The 18,641-nt window shown below is 38.2% G+C and overlaps 1 protein-coding gene across 7 annotated transcripts in view; it reads right to left on the reverse strand.

The window, feature by feature from the left end:
• PHF21A (PHD finger protein 21A) overlaps window positions 1-18,641 on the reverse strand; it is a 134,894-nt gene that overhangs the window by 20,817 nt on the left and 95,436 nt on the right. For 5 of the 7 annotated variants that reach the window (XM_084208795.1, XM_084208791.1, XM_084208796.1 and 2 more), the window contains 8 exons: window positions 13,310-13,510; window positions 9,385-9,639; window positions 7,534-7,620; window positions 5,039-5,335; window positions 3,221-3,319; window positions 2,131-2,182; window positions 1,243-1,322; window positions 738-798 (listed from right to left, as the gene is read on the reverse strand). In XM_084208795.1, the coding sequence (XP_084064921.1) occupies window positions 738-798; window positions 1,243-1,322; window positions 2,131-2,182; window positions 3,221-3,319; window positions 5,039-5,335; window positions 7,534-7,620; window positions 9,385-9,639; window positions 13,310-13,510 (1,132 nt within the window). The remainder of the gene's footprint in view (window positions 1-737; window positions 799-1,242; window positions 1,323-2,130; window positions 2,183-3,220; window positions 3,320-5,038; window positions 5,336-7,533; window positions 7,621-9,384; window positions 9,640-13,309; window positions 13,511-18,641) is intronic. The other 2 variants (XM_084208794.1, XM_084208797.1) reach the window with 1 other exon arrangement.

Raw genomic sequence — 18,641 nt, forward strand, 5'->3', positions numbered from 1 at the left:
TTTAAGGACTGCAGAAAATCATCAAAAATCAGGTAAACATTGTCAGGTAGGTGTGGTCTATGCCATGCACAAAGAATGGCATCACATTCTCTCCCACGCTATTCTGTTTCACCTGTTTGATCATAAACTAAGTCTTAAAATTCTACCTGTTCTACAGAAGGATTTCTTCTGAATAATACTGCATGCCTATATGAAAGACCATCTCTCATTTCAGGACAAGTGGCACTCTGGTTGCAGTTAAAGTGCTTGGTGTGAGCATGATAGCTTTTCTCACCCAGGGCAAGTTCTTTTGAAGGACCCATCCCTATTCCCAGTAGGAAACAAGGCTTTTGTCACACTAAGTTTCCTCTCCTATTCAGGGCACAGATGCTTTTCCCACAACCGCTTTCTCCTTGATAGTAACAATACAATCTAGTCATTAACAAGGAGATCTTTACAGCAGCTTCATAACTAAATGATGTTCAAACATCTCACATTTCTAGTGAATATCCAGTGAATTAGGTGGGTTTTGTTTGGTTTTTTCTGAGAGTGAAACTGAAACGGAACATTGAGCTGCCTCATAGATGTTGCTATGCTAATCCCTAGAAGTCATGGTCTTTGCCTACCATGGAAATTTACTGGACAAATGAAGTACTGTAGAGTCCTTCTTGTTTTGCTCTTCAAATTGACATGGGGACTACAAAAGCAATGTGGAGGAAGAGGCACTGGGCAGAGAGACAGGTCTGGGTATACCTCACCTCTTTTACGTGTCCCGGGATGCATTGTGCTGTTCAGGTACGTCACTGTACTCTTCTTGCGCTGCAGGGAAGAATGGAACAATTTCTGCTGGGGAACATTTCTGGCAATAACTATATGCAGTAGCTGAGGAACAGCACAGTAAGTACTAAGTGAGATTACTGGCTTTTGTGTTTTCTGAAGCATACCTTCAGAAAGGTTAGCTTTTTTACACTGCTTCTGATATCTGAACTGCTTCAGGCTGATATGCAAGCAGACCAACACACATTGCCATTTGTTGCCAGCTTTATATAGGAGAAGGCAGAAAAAGATACAAGTACTAGAAACACCGCAGTGTATTTACTATTTAAAAATCTGAGCATCGTGTCATTGCAATGGCCTTTTGAACTATAAATGATAGCTTGCCTTTCTAGTTAGAACTGAGAAAGCTTACAAGGTAGCAAGATGTTAGAAAGACACTCAAGATCACAATGAAAATACCAGCTTCCCCCAACAAAAAATTAATACCTCAGGCTCAAAAACGGCTCCACTGTACACTGGATTTGCTGTTGTTCTTCTTTTCCTCTCTTGTCGCTTACTTTGGATTTCTTGTAAAACAAAGCATTCAGGTTAGAAAACAACAGATCTCAGAAATTATATAAAGTCCACAGAATTCAGTTTGCATGTGATAAGGGCTGCAAAGATTTCTACAGAACATCAGTCATGCCTGGTATAGGCAACTATGTTATACTTTTAACTTCTGAAGGTTTGAAAACTGACAGCTGACAAGCAATACAAATAAGTGCTCAAGTAACTAATGAAATCATTGCCTTCTCACCAAGTAATCCATGACTAAGACACTTAAAACTCATGGCCAGTATAACTGGGATCTTAAAAAAATGCCTCTGGTAACCTTGCTGATACTTAAAAATACAGTACAGAAATATGCAGGTGGTTGAAATGATAGACTGTCTTTCAACGTATAGGATTGGAAATTGAAATTATAAACAAATTATAATCCATTAACTCATTCATTACAAATTAAAATCCCATGAAATCATAAAATAAAAGAAAAATCTAGACATAGGTTACAGTAAAATTATCCATGGTGTATCTTTGCAGATAGAGGGGTTGTCCAGAGGGCATTGGTATTGCCACAGATTTCTACCACCAGATCATAGGCTTTCTTCCCAACCTCTGCTCCACTGCATAAATAACTTCATGCTTTGTTTCAATGTCATAAGAATAACACAAACATATACACAACAAACGAAGTTAAATCAACAAACATCCCAAAGGTACTATTGTACAAGAAAATAGTGCATTTAATACAAGAAATGTTTTGGAATCCTACTTCGAATTTAGAATGACCATGAAACCAGGAGCTGAACAACAAACCTAAGACATTTTTCCTACCTTCCAGGTGGTCATGAGTAACTAGTCCCAGAGACACCATGAAGGCAAGTTTCTGTGAGAGGGAAGAAAAAAGATCATGAAAAGTGCAACTGTTAGGATGATTCATTTAGGCCCTTTAAAGGTAGCTGACCAGTAACTAAGCACCAAAATAATTTTTAGTGATACTTTGCTTCTATAAATCACTTTTCATTCAAAATATTTCAAACTTCTTGGAAAAGGACAGACAAGGGTCCCATTTTCTAGACGGAAGCTGGCAGAGCTGGGAACAAGAGAGCAGTGTCTTTACTTCCATTCCAGTGCTGAACTGACTATTAGAAGATACCAACACAGTTCAATTGCCAGAAAAATATTGCTAGTTTAAGATCATTCTCCATATATTGTGAACTACAAGGAGCCAACTCTAGCTTAGATTTGCTATTTGCTAAGGGCTATGGGTTTCTTAGAGGATTCTAATTTTAATGCAGGAAATGCAGAGACATGTAAAAATCAGAATGCCGTTGTCTAACTGACAACAGTTAGAGCTCACACAACAGTCAATTTGAATCCACCTATGGAAATACATATAGCAGAGCATTTAGCTGTAATCAGTTCCAAAGCTCTTCATGGGAAGAAGGGCTTTAAGAAATAGCCATTCTGTCCTCTCTTTCACCCCAAGCTAAACTGGACTAAAACACGAGCAGAATGTGGATATACGTGACTCTTTCCTTCCTGCTCACCAGAGTAGAAATATTTTATTAAGGAAAACAGACATTTCTTCAGCTTTGAGAATAACTCCAGAGCCTAAAACCTCAAAGGAGTGGAAATCAGCTCTGTAGTCTAAATCCCTGTTTGAAGGAAGTATCATGGAGAAATTATGATCTTCTAGCTTACAAAAGACTTAGAAGCCAAATGCATTCCAGAACTGAAAAATGCAATGCACTACATCTATTTAGATTTTTTATTCTGTAGCCTTATCAACTACTGCTGTCCAACAGGAACGTATGGAATGTTAAAGTTAAGAAGTCTTGAGGGAACAGAAGGAAAAAATATTTTCTGAAGGACAGTGTCCTTTTTTTTTTCTTACAAGAAAGCTCTGGGTATGTTCTGATACCTGTGGATTTTCTTCTCGTTTTGGCTTCGGTGCAGCAGGTGGAGTAACTGTACGACTTTCTGTTTGCTTCTCTTCTGTTTCCACATGTGGTTTAATAGTCTGCAAGAAAACAGTGTTTCTGACAATCAGTGATAAGAATGACTTTTTTTACTTTGACTATTAAAGTAAAACAAATACTTTCACAGATACAGGAGATAAAATGTTTAAAGCTGACAGTGTACTAACAAAGACTTAATTGAGGAATCTGATGAGAGAGGAATGTTAAGTAAGGTATGTTCATTTAACAAAGAACGAAACAGCCTTGTCACCAATCCATTACTCCACTCAGCCACACAAGATAAAATAGTGATTTTAAGACTCAACTTTGTTACAGAAATAATTGTAATGCATGGGAATAACAGACACTTCAAGAAAACTCATCCCATCAAGACTTCCACTTAAAAACCACTCTGCATGGCGCATACATTTTGTACTTCTCACTCCTCAGTCCTTGTATTTTATAGAATTATGAATGGCTCAAAAACTGTCCCTCTGAACTCCTCAATGTCAGATGTTTCTGAAGCCTTTTTCTTTTCTCAAGTCATAAATCTTCTGCATGACATTCCTCAGTCTACAGCATGGATGTTGAGGCTATAAACCGAGTAAGGTGAGCTACAGACAGACAAACTTTTCCTCTTTATGATATGGAGAAACTATACAGAAAATTTCATGTGTTATTGAACCACCACCAACCTTCAATCTTTTTCTGTAGTTGCCAGTAATTATTCAAAGAGCAAATGAATATTGCTGACATCAAAAGGAACAGGCATCAGAAGTCAAATATTGTAGAAGTACAACTTCACATGGAAAGGACACACATTGCTGAGTAACCTGTGCAACAGTCCTGAGGTATGCAAGAACCTACTCTCGAGACTTCACAAGCAGAACTGAGCATGAGCACAACTTTCATGCGCATGTATTTCACAGTCTCCATTAAGTATTTCAAAAGCAGAAAGAAGGTAACTTCAAGGCACATTAGTCTAGGAAAGAGTTATAAGTGACATATATACTACACTATTATCCATATAAATTACATAAATATTATATTATAGTATGCAATATAGTATACAATGTTATACTATTACTAACATGCAATATACAAGAGAGTTAAAAGTGAATCAGAATATTGCTTTACTTGAGCAGACTGGCAAGGACTCAGTTGCAATCCACGCTGACTGAAGCAATTTTTATTACACAGAAGTCTCTTCTGGAGAGAGACTTTAAACCTACAGAATTCTCTGCTTCTGAAGGTCTCCTTTCCACTCATTCAATTTGATTTAACACAGGGAACCATCAGACTTCAGAAGCTGAGACTATTTTGCCTCCAATCACAAGATCACAAGATCAAGGGATCACGGAAGAAACGGCTACATTTATCTGATTAAATATCCCTACAATTTTTGTGCAATTTTTGCCTTTCACATAACCACCCTTTGAAAAACAAAAGGGCTTGATATGAAGATGGATTTCAGTTTGTATTTGTTCTTCAAGATACTAGTCAAACTCTGCAATGTAGTCTGCTTATGAACTACTGATGTTTAAACAGTAGAGGGAGCATAAAAACACTGAAGCAGGAGAAAAAGGTGCCAATGGCCCACATTAAAGGAAATGGTAACATCTATCCCAAGAGCTGCAAGTCATTCCATAACTTGTACTGCCACTGGAAAATGAATATCTCCAGTATCCACTGAAAACTTTTCCCTGGCTGTGGTCCTCTCCAAACCGGCACAGTAAAGCAATAAACCCAGTAGCTAGCATTAGTAGACACTTTATCTGTACCTGTTTTTCAATGTTTGGTTTGCTGATCTGTACAGTCTGAGGCCCAGCGAGCCTGGTGCCCGGTGCTGCTATCACGATGCTGGTGAGCTGTGCCATAGGGAAGGTTTTGGCTATGGTTGCTGTCTGCCCATTAACCACACGAACTGGATGGATGGAGTTCTGAGAGTTGGGTAAAGAGGTGGGTGTGAACTTTGTTGTCAACATCACAGGCCTCTGAATAAGCTGAGGAGCTGCAAGCATTGGAGGAGGTGCAGGGGCAATAGGAATGTTATTTTGGGCAACTGGTTTAGGTCGAACCTACAAAAACAAAATAAGAAAAAGAGAAAAAAAAACCCCAGAGATTTGTATATCAGTATTTCAAATCAACTTTTCTTTAAGTCTTTCAATTCATCCTGTATAATCTGCAGGAGGCTGCTTGATTTTTTTTAGATAACGTCATTTTTAGCATACTGTCCTAAGTATGTTAAGAGAAAAAAGCACCACATTTTCAAGCCTACTTACATAAACCCCATCCATAACATTTGCATATACAGTCACCATCCCTGAAATGGTATTTGGATGCACAGATACTTATACAGAATGTTTATTGCCAAATGCCTTATCTGTATCTAAATTAACATCTTGGTTTTACAGGCCAAAAAAATCCACGTGATATTTACAGGCACAGCTGAGGTGCTCATATTAAAAGTGTTTCAGGGCTTTGTAATGAACCTCCAAGAAATTATGAACAGTTGACTGTGCCCTGAAACAAAAAACTATTTTTTCCAGCAAATACCTGTTATCTGTCAATTCTATATATTATTTAGACACCTGCACAACCAATCTTGATAAGCAAAAAATGTGACAAGATTATATATTAATCCCTTACTGAAACTGCTGAACATACAGGAAAATGCAACCATTTCTCTTCTTTCACAAGAAAGAAAAGAGCCACAAGAATCTTCCAAAACTCCACCACCAATACTTGCTTATTTCCTGTCCCTGTTAAGTTTGTACTTTAACAATGGACTTAAAATATCATGACAGAGTACAGAAGTAGAGCACATTACTTTAAAAATAAAGCTCTTTTTTCTCCTTATTTGATTCCTATTGTCCTATCCACCTGCAATACTCCATAAAGCATTTTACCATGAAAAACTAGGTCACATTCCAACAGATCTCACCATACCCAAGTCTTAATCAGATACCAACCTTTACTTTTCCTCTCTCTCTTTGCAAGATTAACTTTTATTCACATCATCACATACGTCACACAAATTAAGTAGTTCATCCAAGATATTATTTTTTTTTACATAAAGAAACAATCTGTGTCCTCCCCAAACCATGAAACAAAAAGTGAACCACAAGTTTTATTACTCAGATGAAAACAGAGGTCACTCTCCCCTGCAATACAGAAATACTTGGGAATAATTACAGCAATTTAAGGCCTTGGGTGATGCTTTAATTTTGATGACACCTATTCCATGGGTTCATTTAACTTATTGCAAACAAGATCATATATAACCATCATATGCGAATTTCATAACTACAAACTCATACAGGTGGAGGGTGGCTGAGGAGGTTTCTAATTTGAACTCCTGTTCAGAGCAAGACCATCACTAAATGCAGATTGGCTGGCTCAAGGCTTTGTCCAGGTAAATCTTGCAAAACTTCAAGGATGGAGCTTTCACAACATGTCTGGCAAGCCTCTTCTGCTCCTAACTGTCCTCAAGGAGAGAAGTGTTTCCTTATATGCAGTGTAAAACTTCTCTGTCCTAATTTATGGGCATTGCCTCTAATTTTCCTGCCAAACACCCATGTCTCCAGCTTCTTGTTTATTTCCTTACTGATAGTAGAAGCAACACTGCTGTTAGGGTGCCTCCAAGGCCTCTTCTTCAAATCTGAAAAGCCCAGATTCCTTGGCATCTCCTTATAGGTTATATATTCCTGCCACCCCAAGCTTAGTGGACTTCCTTCCCATGCTCCATTCAAATGTATCAACCAGGGATTCCAAAACTGCAGGGTGTTTATTAGACTCAGTTTTATGATTGCTGGGGAAAGGTGGATAATCTCTTCCCTGAATCTACTGACTGTAATCCTGCTGGTACAGGTCAATAAGCTGGTAGGTTTCTTTGCTGTTGGGGCACATCACTCATTGAGCTGCTGTCAACCAAGGCCATTTAATCTGTGCAGCTCCTCAGCCAGTGAGTCCCCAGCCTGTACCTGTGCAGAGAGTTAGTCCATTCCAGGTACAAGACTGCCTTTTTCTCATGCTGAGGCTCAAGAAATTCCTGCTGGCCCCTTCCTTTATGCTGTCTAAAACTGTCTGCATGACAGCATTGCCTTGAAGAATATTGACTGCACCCTCAAATTTGTTATCATCTGCAAACCTGTTGAGGATGAACAGTCTTCTTCAGCACATCAGCAGTAAACACCACAAAATGTTCATCAAAAGTCTCTTCTATCTGTGCTATAATTAATTTCCTCCTTCTATTGTTTGTTCTCTGTATACTCACCTGTGGAAGAAAATTTGGACGAGGAGTAAGTCTGGGAGGAGGGATGAACTGCGGCACTTTTATGGGCTGAGGCGTAGCCTGAACCTGCTGTAAGAACATGAGAAAGCTCAGTAAGAGGTAAGAGGAAACTTTAGCTTTGAAGTTTTTCACCAAAATCAACATCCTGAAGGCACTTTCAGACCTGATGTCCTCAGTTTTCACTCTGTAAATAATTTTTCATAGGAAGAGGCTCATCATTAGAAATGTATTAAAGACAGAACTAAACCTTATTTTCTAGATCCTACACACCTTATTTCATAAATTGCAGGCATATTTCCTTTTAGTTCAACTGTAATATCTATTGTGTTCTGCACTGTAAAACCATTTCATTTGATGATAATAAAAACTCGTGTTTGTTTAATCATTAAAAAATGGCATTACAACAGACAGAAAATAGTAACATTTTGATGTTCAGTTATATGAGCTATGGTCTTTTCATAGTGAATGACACACAGAAGAATGAGAGAACATCTCATGCAAATAGCAAAGATTTGGAGGTTACAACTCTTTCAGCAATATTAATGACACTGTGAGGGGCTCTAAATACACAACTTGAAATTTTCAAAAGTAGGCCATTCATTTGAAACAATTAGGATCTGATTTTAAGGAAACCTAAGTACTTCCCTGAAAGTGTAACTGAAATCAGATGCACGGAGCTGCCACATGATTAACCACTGAATAGCACTACCAGCTACCAGGAGTACCTGGGGAGATTCTCTGAAATTAATGTCAATGTTATTTTATACTTTTCTATACTTCTGTCCACTCACGTAAGATTGCAATTTCCCTCAAAAAGGTCTTGTACTGATTAATTAGTACACGGGAAAATATTCTGATATTTTTGATGAAATTTGCTATAAAAACAAAAATCATAGACTAGTATTATAATAGAATTACCTCCTCAAATCAAAGTTTTTCAGCAAAGAAATGAAGTATAGACACAAAGAACAGATGATAGTGGTGCAAGGGATGACACAGGAAAAGAGAACAGTAGAAAAAATTCCACTCAAATAGGCTTCTCCATTCTGATCACAAACATATGCCTCATTAGGAAGCAAAATTACTTCCATCTGCATTAAACTGTATTTTAATAAATAGAGATAAATTGGATTTTGTTGAATAAAGCCATAGTCTTTACTTCAGAATTAAAATTTCTCTGTCATGTTGTTACATAATGCCTGGTTTCCAGACCAAGAAGCCTATATAATCCAGTTCTGAAACACTGGTTCTTTTATTTCTAGCTGGCCAACTATTCTGGAAAAGACTCTGTGATGTAGCTAAAGCACATATTTTTAAAGAAACAGCATCTGTTTATGTGCTTGAAAACGTGCTGAATGAAGACATGGTAGTGGGCAAACTTAAGGGATCTGTCTAATGATCATGCAAAGGTAACAAGAGATTGACTCAAAAAACCCTAAGACGAAGACCCAAATTGATCAAATGAAGAAACTCTGACATTTCCTTTGCCTAAGAAAAGAGTAAGAATTCTGCAGCATATAGCCATACAGATTCAGTAAGGGCAAAACAATCACTACTGCTCCATGGCTACGGTTACTAACAGGGGAAACTTTACACAGAGGTGATGACAGCACTGATTTAATTCTATAAAGCAAAAGAGTAATAACAACCCACATGGAGAGAAGATGTTTTTCTTATAGACTATCACTTTAGCAATGTCAGCTAGTGAAGACTCACACCATGTCCCAAGTATCCTCCTTTCTGTGAGAAACCCTGACTGTTTATTTTTTTCCAATAGTCCTCTTGTTAACCAAACCCACACATATCTGCAGGGCAAACACATGAAAGGCTTACCAAAGTTACTGTGTTTTTTGTCACTATTTGGACTGCCTCAGCTCCTGGCCCAGTGACCTTATTTGTTGTCTGGAGGTTGACTGGTGCATTCTGCGCATCAGTGCTGAGGACTGCTTTCTGATTGTTGTTGATAGCAGTAACCATGGCAATGGTAGGTCTCTGACCCACAACAGAGGCAGGCATGGTCGCTGTTGCTGCTTTCAAGACGAGAGGTAGTGTCTTAGTGGTGATCATAGAAGCTGTAGTTACAGTTTTCTAAGGGAAACAGAAAATACACTGTAAGAGACAGAGACACTCCGTATCAGACAGGACGTGGGTTGGTTAGTCAGAAACAATAGACAGCACGAGAAAGAAAAGGCAGCTCTAAGCCTATCTACCTGCTGTTCAGACAAGCACAATTATCTTATGCCTCTGAAAACTGGATAGCTAGAAGCATTCTCATCTGAGGCACCTGTTTGGTCTGTTTTAATCACCTGCAGCATTGCAGATTGAATCAAAACAAATTTCTGAGAAAATTACAATTAAGTGTTAGCAGTGGCATATGTATTTTGGATCTTTTAGTTTCATATTACTTCCAAATATGCACTGTCAATATCAAACATTTAAGGTGGAGGTTTATGAAACATTGCAGCAAACTAGCTTCTCACTGAGTAAAACTCCTATATTTAAATGGAAACTGTAGTTACAGGGATTCTCACAATCAGAGCAAGAGGGGGGAAAACATTCATAAGTTGTTTTTTTTTTAAAAACAAAAATATAATTTTTATTTTGGGCATCCCAGTCTCAGCTTTAGTGATACATACAGTTACCTTGCACTGAACCTTCTTTCCTAAGAGCTTCAGTAAGGTTGTCCTGAAGTTCTAAGAACTGGAAATTAGTCTGCCCAGCTGCAGGCAATTAAGTTTAACTGTGGAATGGGCTAGTTTTGGAATTTGTGTTTGACACTAGGATTACTCTTGGGCTGTATAAAAAGAGTGGTTTTGAATCATGTAACACCAGCATTTATCTGTAATGCCTCAGTACATCATGCCCAAAATTCCAAAGCTGAAGCAACTATAATTTCACAGTTTTGTTTTAAAATATACTGTCTTCCACGATGCTGAGGTAAATGGACTTTACAAATCTCATTCAAAAAGCAACAAGGTGAGAGCCTCCAAATAAAACCAGAACACAATGCAAACAGAAAACTCATGACACGTGACACTCAACAGAACAGCAAATGATCTTATTTCTTTTCACTTTGCTGTAAAAAGTTCATTGCACTAATGGTACTGCATCTTCAAAACTTTAGTCACATGATCAAGTGCTCTTAGTAGTAAATAACCACCATTCCCTCCTGATGTCACCTCTGTGTTCTACAGAGGAAAAAATGGAAAACCAGGGATCAGGGAGTCTTTGTGTTCTGAACATCCCTGATTTAGACTACTTGACTTTAATCATACAAAAACTTTATCTTTTTTCTAATAAAATAATATTTTTCCAGTTGAATGCTTCAGCATTTTCACCAGTACTGTTCCCTTAAACCTAAAAAGAGTTTACTTACACACTTCTAATTTCATAATAATTAAACTATGTCCACTAACTATTAATTATGCACAAGTGTGAAAAAATTCACTGTATAATGCCAAATCAAAGGATAATTTATGCTTCAGTTTTATACATTTATGAGAAATCCAGACATAATTAAATTGTCCTTGTTGCAATGCAATTTTCCTAACTTTTTATCTGAGATCTAACAAGCTTATCAATCTCTGCTGCACCTTCCCCAAAGCAAGAGGCTCCATTCCCATAATTCAGTAACATTATTCAAGCTTTTCCAATGAGATGTAATGTGGTATCATTTTCACAAGCATTACATTCAACCATAAACGTCCTAAAGAAATGTGTAATCAATCCGGAAATGCAAGACTGTGACTCTTCCAAGGGGTTCTACTAACTCTGCAGGTACTCAGAGTACAGCTTCAGTGAGAAGATCATAGAGCTTGAATATCCCTGTTACTTTGCTGAGCGTTAATTAGATTGCTTATTCTAAAAAGTAGTCAATGCATTAATTCATACTGAAGTTGCACTCATAGTCTGCACTACTGCACATAATATTGCAATAATATGGCCTTTTAGCAGGCTTGTTACTTATGAAAATTTTAAAAGCCCTTCTTACTGGACATATCATGTATATTAAAATGTCACTTAATTATGGCACATATACGTGGATTCCTAAATTTGATTACTCTGAAAACAATCTCTGAAAACATTATCTGTAGTGACACAGGCTAGAAAAATGTGTTATTTACAAAAACAGGCATGAACAAACTGTTCATAGAGAGACAAAGTATTTGACCTTTCTTTGCTGAAAGAGATTGAGACAGTAAGACAGAGGCAAAACCTTAGATGCAGAAACAAGTGCGGATGCTTCACTATTTTAACAACATAAATAAAACCAGAAAAGTGTTAAGGATAAAACTAGCTTATTTATCCAAGGGACAGGACAAACTGCCTCCCAATTTGTAACTACTTTCCAAGTACTACTGTACCATGTAATACAGTACCAAGTCAGAAGAGGGTAGCAGTTTTTTGACTGTTTCACTAGAGGGCTCTTTAACTTTGAACAAAACCTCAATTTTTACAACCCAGGAGATGATCTGGAAGTTAATGAGTGAATTCAAAGTGTGAGATACTGAGAAAGAAACTGTGCTTGCTGCTCTCATGTTTCCTGTCTGAGAAACAGGGATCACTTATACAACAGTGATCCATTGTTTGCCTATAAATACTTTAGGACATAGTAATATTTGCTTCTTTGTACCATTTTAGCTTTGATATTGATTTTGCTGCTCAAAATGTGTTTTTCTTAGTTAGGTTTGCTTAATTTCTTCAATGTTCTTTTCTCAAAACTACAATTAGCTAAGCTTCACAAATGCACTTTAGAGTGCATCCAAACCAGCTTGCTGAGTTAACAAGAGAAGTAACAGCCCAACCATTTCTCTCCCCTTTGCTTTCAGAAAAAGGCTAGATGAGAATCACAACCGGTCAAAGCTGTGGGTGTGATTCACTGCATGTGCATAAAGCAAACTTCATGGATGAATTCTGTCATCTGCCTATGCAGGTAAACATGAGCTTCTAAGATTGCATCAACAGGAAGAAAAGACTTCATATACACTTCTTCTCACAGAACACCTCCCTGCATTTTCTAGCTGCTTCATTTAGTACACTTTTGTGAATTCAAATATCTGAACAGGAGAAACTTGAAATTCCCCTCTTAAGCAAACCACTTTCTCTGTTGAGTTCTGGGATTATGTCTCTAATCCTATACTGTACTGAAATTCAGTTCACTTTCCCAATAAAGACCCTATTTTGTAAAACTTGAACTCTGCAATTAACACTGTATACTTTTAGACAAATCCTTGAAAATTCAGGTAAGTATTATTTGGTATGACCTACATCTGTTTAAAAAGAACCAAGCAGAAAGAAGAGGAACTGTTTTCTTGCATTTTGTTCACATTTGTAGAGGACATTTTGTTAGTCATTTAAAAACAAAGGCTTTTAATCATATTCCTCATAGAGAGTGTGTATAGTATTTACTGTTTCTTGAGACCTATTATGTGTGGTCAGACTAATTCAGGCACCTAGGGAAAAGACAGGCTCATTTGCTAAACTTTCACTTATTTTTAAGAAAGGTGATACACTGCCACCCTTGTTTTCTGTGGGGTTATGATTCAACTTTGAAACAGTACATTGGTTTTTAAACTCAGATTGGAGATTTTTACCAAAAAACCCAAAAGACCCATAACTGCATATTCATAGAAGAAGAAATTAATTTGGCACACTAGCAGGCATAAGTGAAAGTTTGCAGTTTTCTCTCTGCAACTTTTCCTTTTTTAATTTTCAGTGAGCTTCACATTTAGTAAGAAAAAGAACTGTAGCTTTTTACCTGTGATCCTATCACGTTTGGAGAGGGTGCCGTGGACTGTTGCTGCTGTTGATGGTGGTGCTGCTGTAGCTGTTGTAGTGGTTGTGGCTGTGGTGTCTGTAGTTTGTTTTCTGACTGTGCCAATGGCTGTATTTGAAATTTACTGTCTGGCTGTTCCTGCTTCACTATCAAATTCTTCCGAAGCTGCTCCACCACTCTTTTCTACCAGATAAACAGAATCATAAACAGAAATGATGACAGTTATTTAGCTGCATGTACTAGAGAAAATAATAACACCTAGAGATACATTTATTTAGTGTAAATAAGGAACTGCTCAGAAGCTTAGTGGGACTTCTCTTTCTGGAATTTTAAGTATTGGTGTTATCTAATAGGTGCAGTCTAAAATTGGCCACAGAGGAGTATTACAGCCCAGCAAGGCGACTTCACTATTCTTGTATAAACCCATTGACCAAGATTCAGCCCATTCACAAACCACTGCAAGATCTCAGAAACCTGTATTTATATGATTCCACATGTTTTGACACCTTCAAACACACACTCCTAAACAGTGACAAAAAAGAACTTTGGGTTGAAGCCTCCCAGCTGACTTCAAGGCAGTAGGCATGTCATTTTCTACCAGGCATTGAAACGGAGTGAGAGACAGTCAGCGCAAAGTGGGGATTAGGAAGGGCATGGATGCATGGTCCTTCTGTTCAATATTACTGTCACCTGAAAAAGAATCAGAGAGCACTACCTACAGGGGAAGAAAATGGTACAGATCTATTTCTTCCAGCTTAGGGGCTTCGTATTACATTTTAGCCTCCATTAAAGTTTGAAATTATTTAAAAAAAAGGTTTCTTCTCCTGGTAGCCATTGTGCACCTTTAGACAGTAAGAGTATTTAAGAGCAGATCAGGTGACTTGCAGCATAAAATACATGTAATCTGCATGGATAATAAGGGCTCACAATTTATGTTCATATTGCACTTTAGTGTAGACAACAGTGGAAACACTGTGAGACTTTTCTCACCTTCTGCAGGCATGACCAGAAATGGACATTTTTACCTATACTCTAACCACACCCAAATTTGGACAGCTTTAAAAGGATTTAGCTATATACCGAAGCCCCCTTGATCAAGAGCATATGCACACTCCCAAGAAATTACACAACAGGGCACTCTTTGGAAGAGGATAATGAAGTTAACAGGCATGGGACAGTCTGAACCATGAAAGCTCTGGTGGAAACAGGAATGATCAGGAAACCTCTACCAGAGCCAGGTGCTGACAGTGGGTTACCCCAAGAAGTTGCACTTACATGAGAAATAAAGTTAAAAATAACACAACCATTTTGGCAATACCAAATGCTTTGATTTTTTGTTTCGTTTTGAAGCACTAGTATTCAGACACAGTACTAAACATAGAGATGGAAAAAAAAGAAACAAAACCAAAAAAATCCAGCTATTTACTACAACTGGAAAATATTTTTCCTCAAATTTCATTCACACATGGTTATGAAATTCTGAGCTATCAAAATACCTGTTTTCTTCATTTTGTGGATATACAGTAGACTTATGATTTTAAATATTTTGCTTATGATGAGCTAATACAGCACAATGCCTCACACAGTGAGTGTGTACCTCTAGCAGGGCAATTTCCCAAACTGACAGATTTGAAAACTGGAACTTTAAAAAGCCAAATAAAAACCACAAGCAACAAACCCTGCATCCCTGTTTCATAATGTCGAAATGTGTGAGCTCACATGATTGACCTTTTAGCAAAAGACTGAATTCAGCGACTTGAAGGGACAGAAGGACTGCCTGGCTTCTTCAAAACCCACAGCCCTGGCTGAGGATGCCTGCTCAGCTCTGACAAGAGAAACACCGGCCCAACCTCGCTGAAAATTCAGGGAGTTAGTAAAGGACAGCAGCCTGAAGGAACAATTTTACCCTGCATCCAGTGAAGTGCTAAAAGCTGTCAAAGCCTAAAAGCTGTAAACTGTTTGCTCCCTTCTGAAACAAGGATAAAATAATAGAAGAGTAGAAGGCATTTCCCTAATTCAAATATTTCACATAGTTTTAAATGTCCTGTGTCCATCAGCTTGCTCATACACATAAAACTGAACAATCATTTAAAATTGCTTTCTGCAAAGATCAACCACGTTAACATGCAAATCAAAGTGCAGCGTCAGCAAGCAGATACAAGAGCTGAAAACGCAGCCAAGGAGGAGGAGAGAAGGCAGTAAAGTAGGAGAGGAAATAATGCAACATACTTAGAGAATACCTGCCAAAAAATGGACTGAACATACACTCCTCCTGCACAGGAGGCTGAAGAATTACCATACCCAGCATGAACAGGAAGGGAGTTTTTGTCTTCCACAGCTGCCAGTACAAATTTCAGGGATAATGATGCTCTTCTACTGATTCCCTGACTGGAGGAAATCAGCAGCAATGACTCAAGAATGAATTTCCATCTTGTTCTTTACAATGGGAGGAACATTAGTGAAAAGATTAAAAAAAAAAAAAAGAGAGAGGGGGAGACAGGCTGAGGACTCCTCTGCCATACTGCTACAGCAGGACAAGAGCCAGCAAGGAGAGCACGGGAGCAGGAGCGAGGTGAGTCACATGGCATTCACACACTGCCTGTTCCACCCCCGGGCCTGAACCACGGCCTGCAGAGATGGGTAAAACAGGACTGAAGCTCAATATTAGTGCCTAGTGCAAAAACTGACGCTCAGCATATTTGGCACAAGACAAATAACGTGAGTGGAAAAACGCCGTTGCTCTGGAAGTCTACGCTATCCTCTTGGAGGCTGCTGAGAGCTGCCTGGCAGCAGCATATCCTGCCATCCATATCCATTATGCAGATATTAAATTGGAAGAAACATCTAATGCTTTTAAGATTCAGAGAGTAAAACTGAAGTTCGCACTGCATGCCAATTGCTTACGCAGTTTAATAAGCTGCTTCTACCAACTGTCAGTAAAAATACCACATTGAAACTACTGTAATAATTTTACTCTCTGCAAGACTGTTGGGATTATCTGTTTGTTCGTAATTATCAAGAGAGATGCTCTGAACAACACATTTCAAAGTCCATAGCTGAATTAGCAAAACCAGACGAGCTTCCCGGGGTCGCACCTACACAGGAACTCGGGGCAGATCTCCCGTTTGCAGCGCCACCCTCTGCGTCCCGCTCTGCACGGCTCAGCCCACGCCGCCGCTCGGGCTCCGCACGCAGCGCACGGCTCGCCGGCATCCTGCTGGAAGTGCTGCTCTGCAGCCGCACAAGCGCCCAGCACGGGTCTGTCTGCAGCCACCTTAGCAGAGCCTCCTTCCGTAGGGAATTAAACGGGAAGGTGCCATGAACTCTTGTTTACTGTCAAACTTCATTAACACTATGTTTTAAAATTGTTCCTCAGTTATTTGACTGTTCTTAATCAATTTTAAAGACAGTTTGTGCTACAGAAAGTACGGTCTGTATGAGTGAGATTTGCCAAGGCTGAATCAAGTCCTAGCTGCATGTCTTAAGAGACTGAATGGCAATCAGATTCAGGTGTTCTAAAAGTACCACAAAATTTTTAAGAAACATTCTGAATTCTTTAAATGTAATCAGTGCCATTTTTCCTTACCATATTTAAGAATATTTAATTTAATTCTTACTGACTACTTCAACATTTATATTGAGATTAACTCAATCACAAACACATCATCATGCACACAACATGAGTCTTCTGCCTGTCTTAAAGCTCTAGTTCTCCTCATATTCCTAGAATAGTTTCTTTTCCTGCCATATTATGAATGTGTGAAAAGCATTTGTCTTTCAAGTTTACTGAATTTTCCTCAAAACTGAATGTGCCAATCCTCTTTACATCCATGATGTGAAAGAATTTAATAATCTCATCCATTCTTCCGAACTGCTTTCTACCCAAAAAGGAACTGCCAGCCCTATGCAATGGTTACTATCAGACCACTTCCAAACCCATTTGTCGAACAGTGCCCTGTAAGCACACTACATCATTGCAGAGCTCTTGCTGTCTTGACATCTTTATCGCTAATCTCATCAGGAACCGTTCACACTGCTGAGTTCAGAGCCCGAGACATCTTATATGACCCTTCCTTAAAGTTAATAATTGCAATCAATATTGTGACATTTTGCTATACCACTTTCTCATTCATGCCACAGGCCAGATCCTAACACAGCATTGGTAGATTATTTTGGTTTGATTAAGCGGAAAATAGATCTTCTTGATCATGTATCTGTGCCAAAAGACATCTCTGTGCTCATATAAAAAGTACCATGAATATGTTGTTATAGGATAAGCAAAGTACTTGAAGCAAACTTTAAGTATGGTTTAAGGTTTTTATCCTTATTAGCTAAGCATTATTTCCATTTTAATTGGTCAATCAAGCAAAAAATAGTTCTCTGAGTACATTTTGCTTTTAAATACTAGATCCCTGATTGTATTTTGTGACACATTTTCTTCTTTCAGGAAATATGTTCAGAAAAACATCCATATCTAAAGAAAGGTCTGCTTTTAAACTTCAAAAATCAATAAAAATTAAAACATAAAGATATTTTTAAATTGAGAGTAAACTAGCATACTAAATAAACTTGCAATGCATACATTTCATATCACAAAACCAAAGCTGATGTGGTTTGAGCTGCTCAGCTGCCTGCCAGTGACATGCTTTCCTGCTCTCCCAATCTCAGGAAGTCAGCTATTATGGATCCTCAGTTACTGGTGCCCTCCAATGACCAAGATGTTCTATATAAAAGCTGCCTGCTACTGCAAGTGAAATGGTTAAGAGGAAGTACTGATTTCAAGCATGCTCCAGCTTGGAAGTGGGAAGATGGAGGGAATTTCACTACTCTGCAATCTTCCTTTCCAGCCTCCCTTCTCTCTCTTTGTCAGTCCTATTTGCAGTCACTACCCAAAGAGAAAGATACCAGAATTTCCATGGCAGAAAGAAGCTAAAAGATTTTAGAGATCTGGTACAATTGGTCTTTAACTTGCAAAGAGGGTGCATTCTGCGAATGGAATTTGGGATTGGAAAGATTACAAGCAAGGAGAGTAATTGTACACTCATTTACTGCTTTAAGATGGTATCTAAAATTTAAAATAGCGAAATCCAATTATAGAAATTGATGACGCAGAATCTACACCAGTAATGAAAAAAATACTTTTGTACAAACCAGCTTGAATTAAATTCTATTGAAAGAATGATCTAAGGACTATAGAAATATTTACAGCTATTTCTGTGGTTACACTCTATTTTTATGAAATTCTGCACTTGTGGCCGTGCTTCACTTATAGCCAGATCTTTTTATCAACTAAATCTAAACCAACTAAATTAGA

Source organism: Fringilla coelebs (genome assembly GCF_963513975.1).
Source record: "Fringilla coelebs genome assembly, chromosome: 6".
Taxonomy (NCBI): domain Eukaryota; kingdom Metazoa; phylum Chordata; class Aves; order Passeriformes; family Fringillidae; genus Fringilla; species Fringilla coelebs.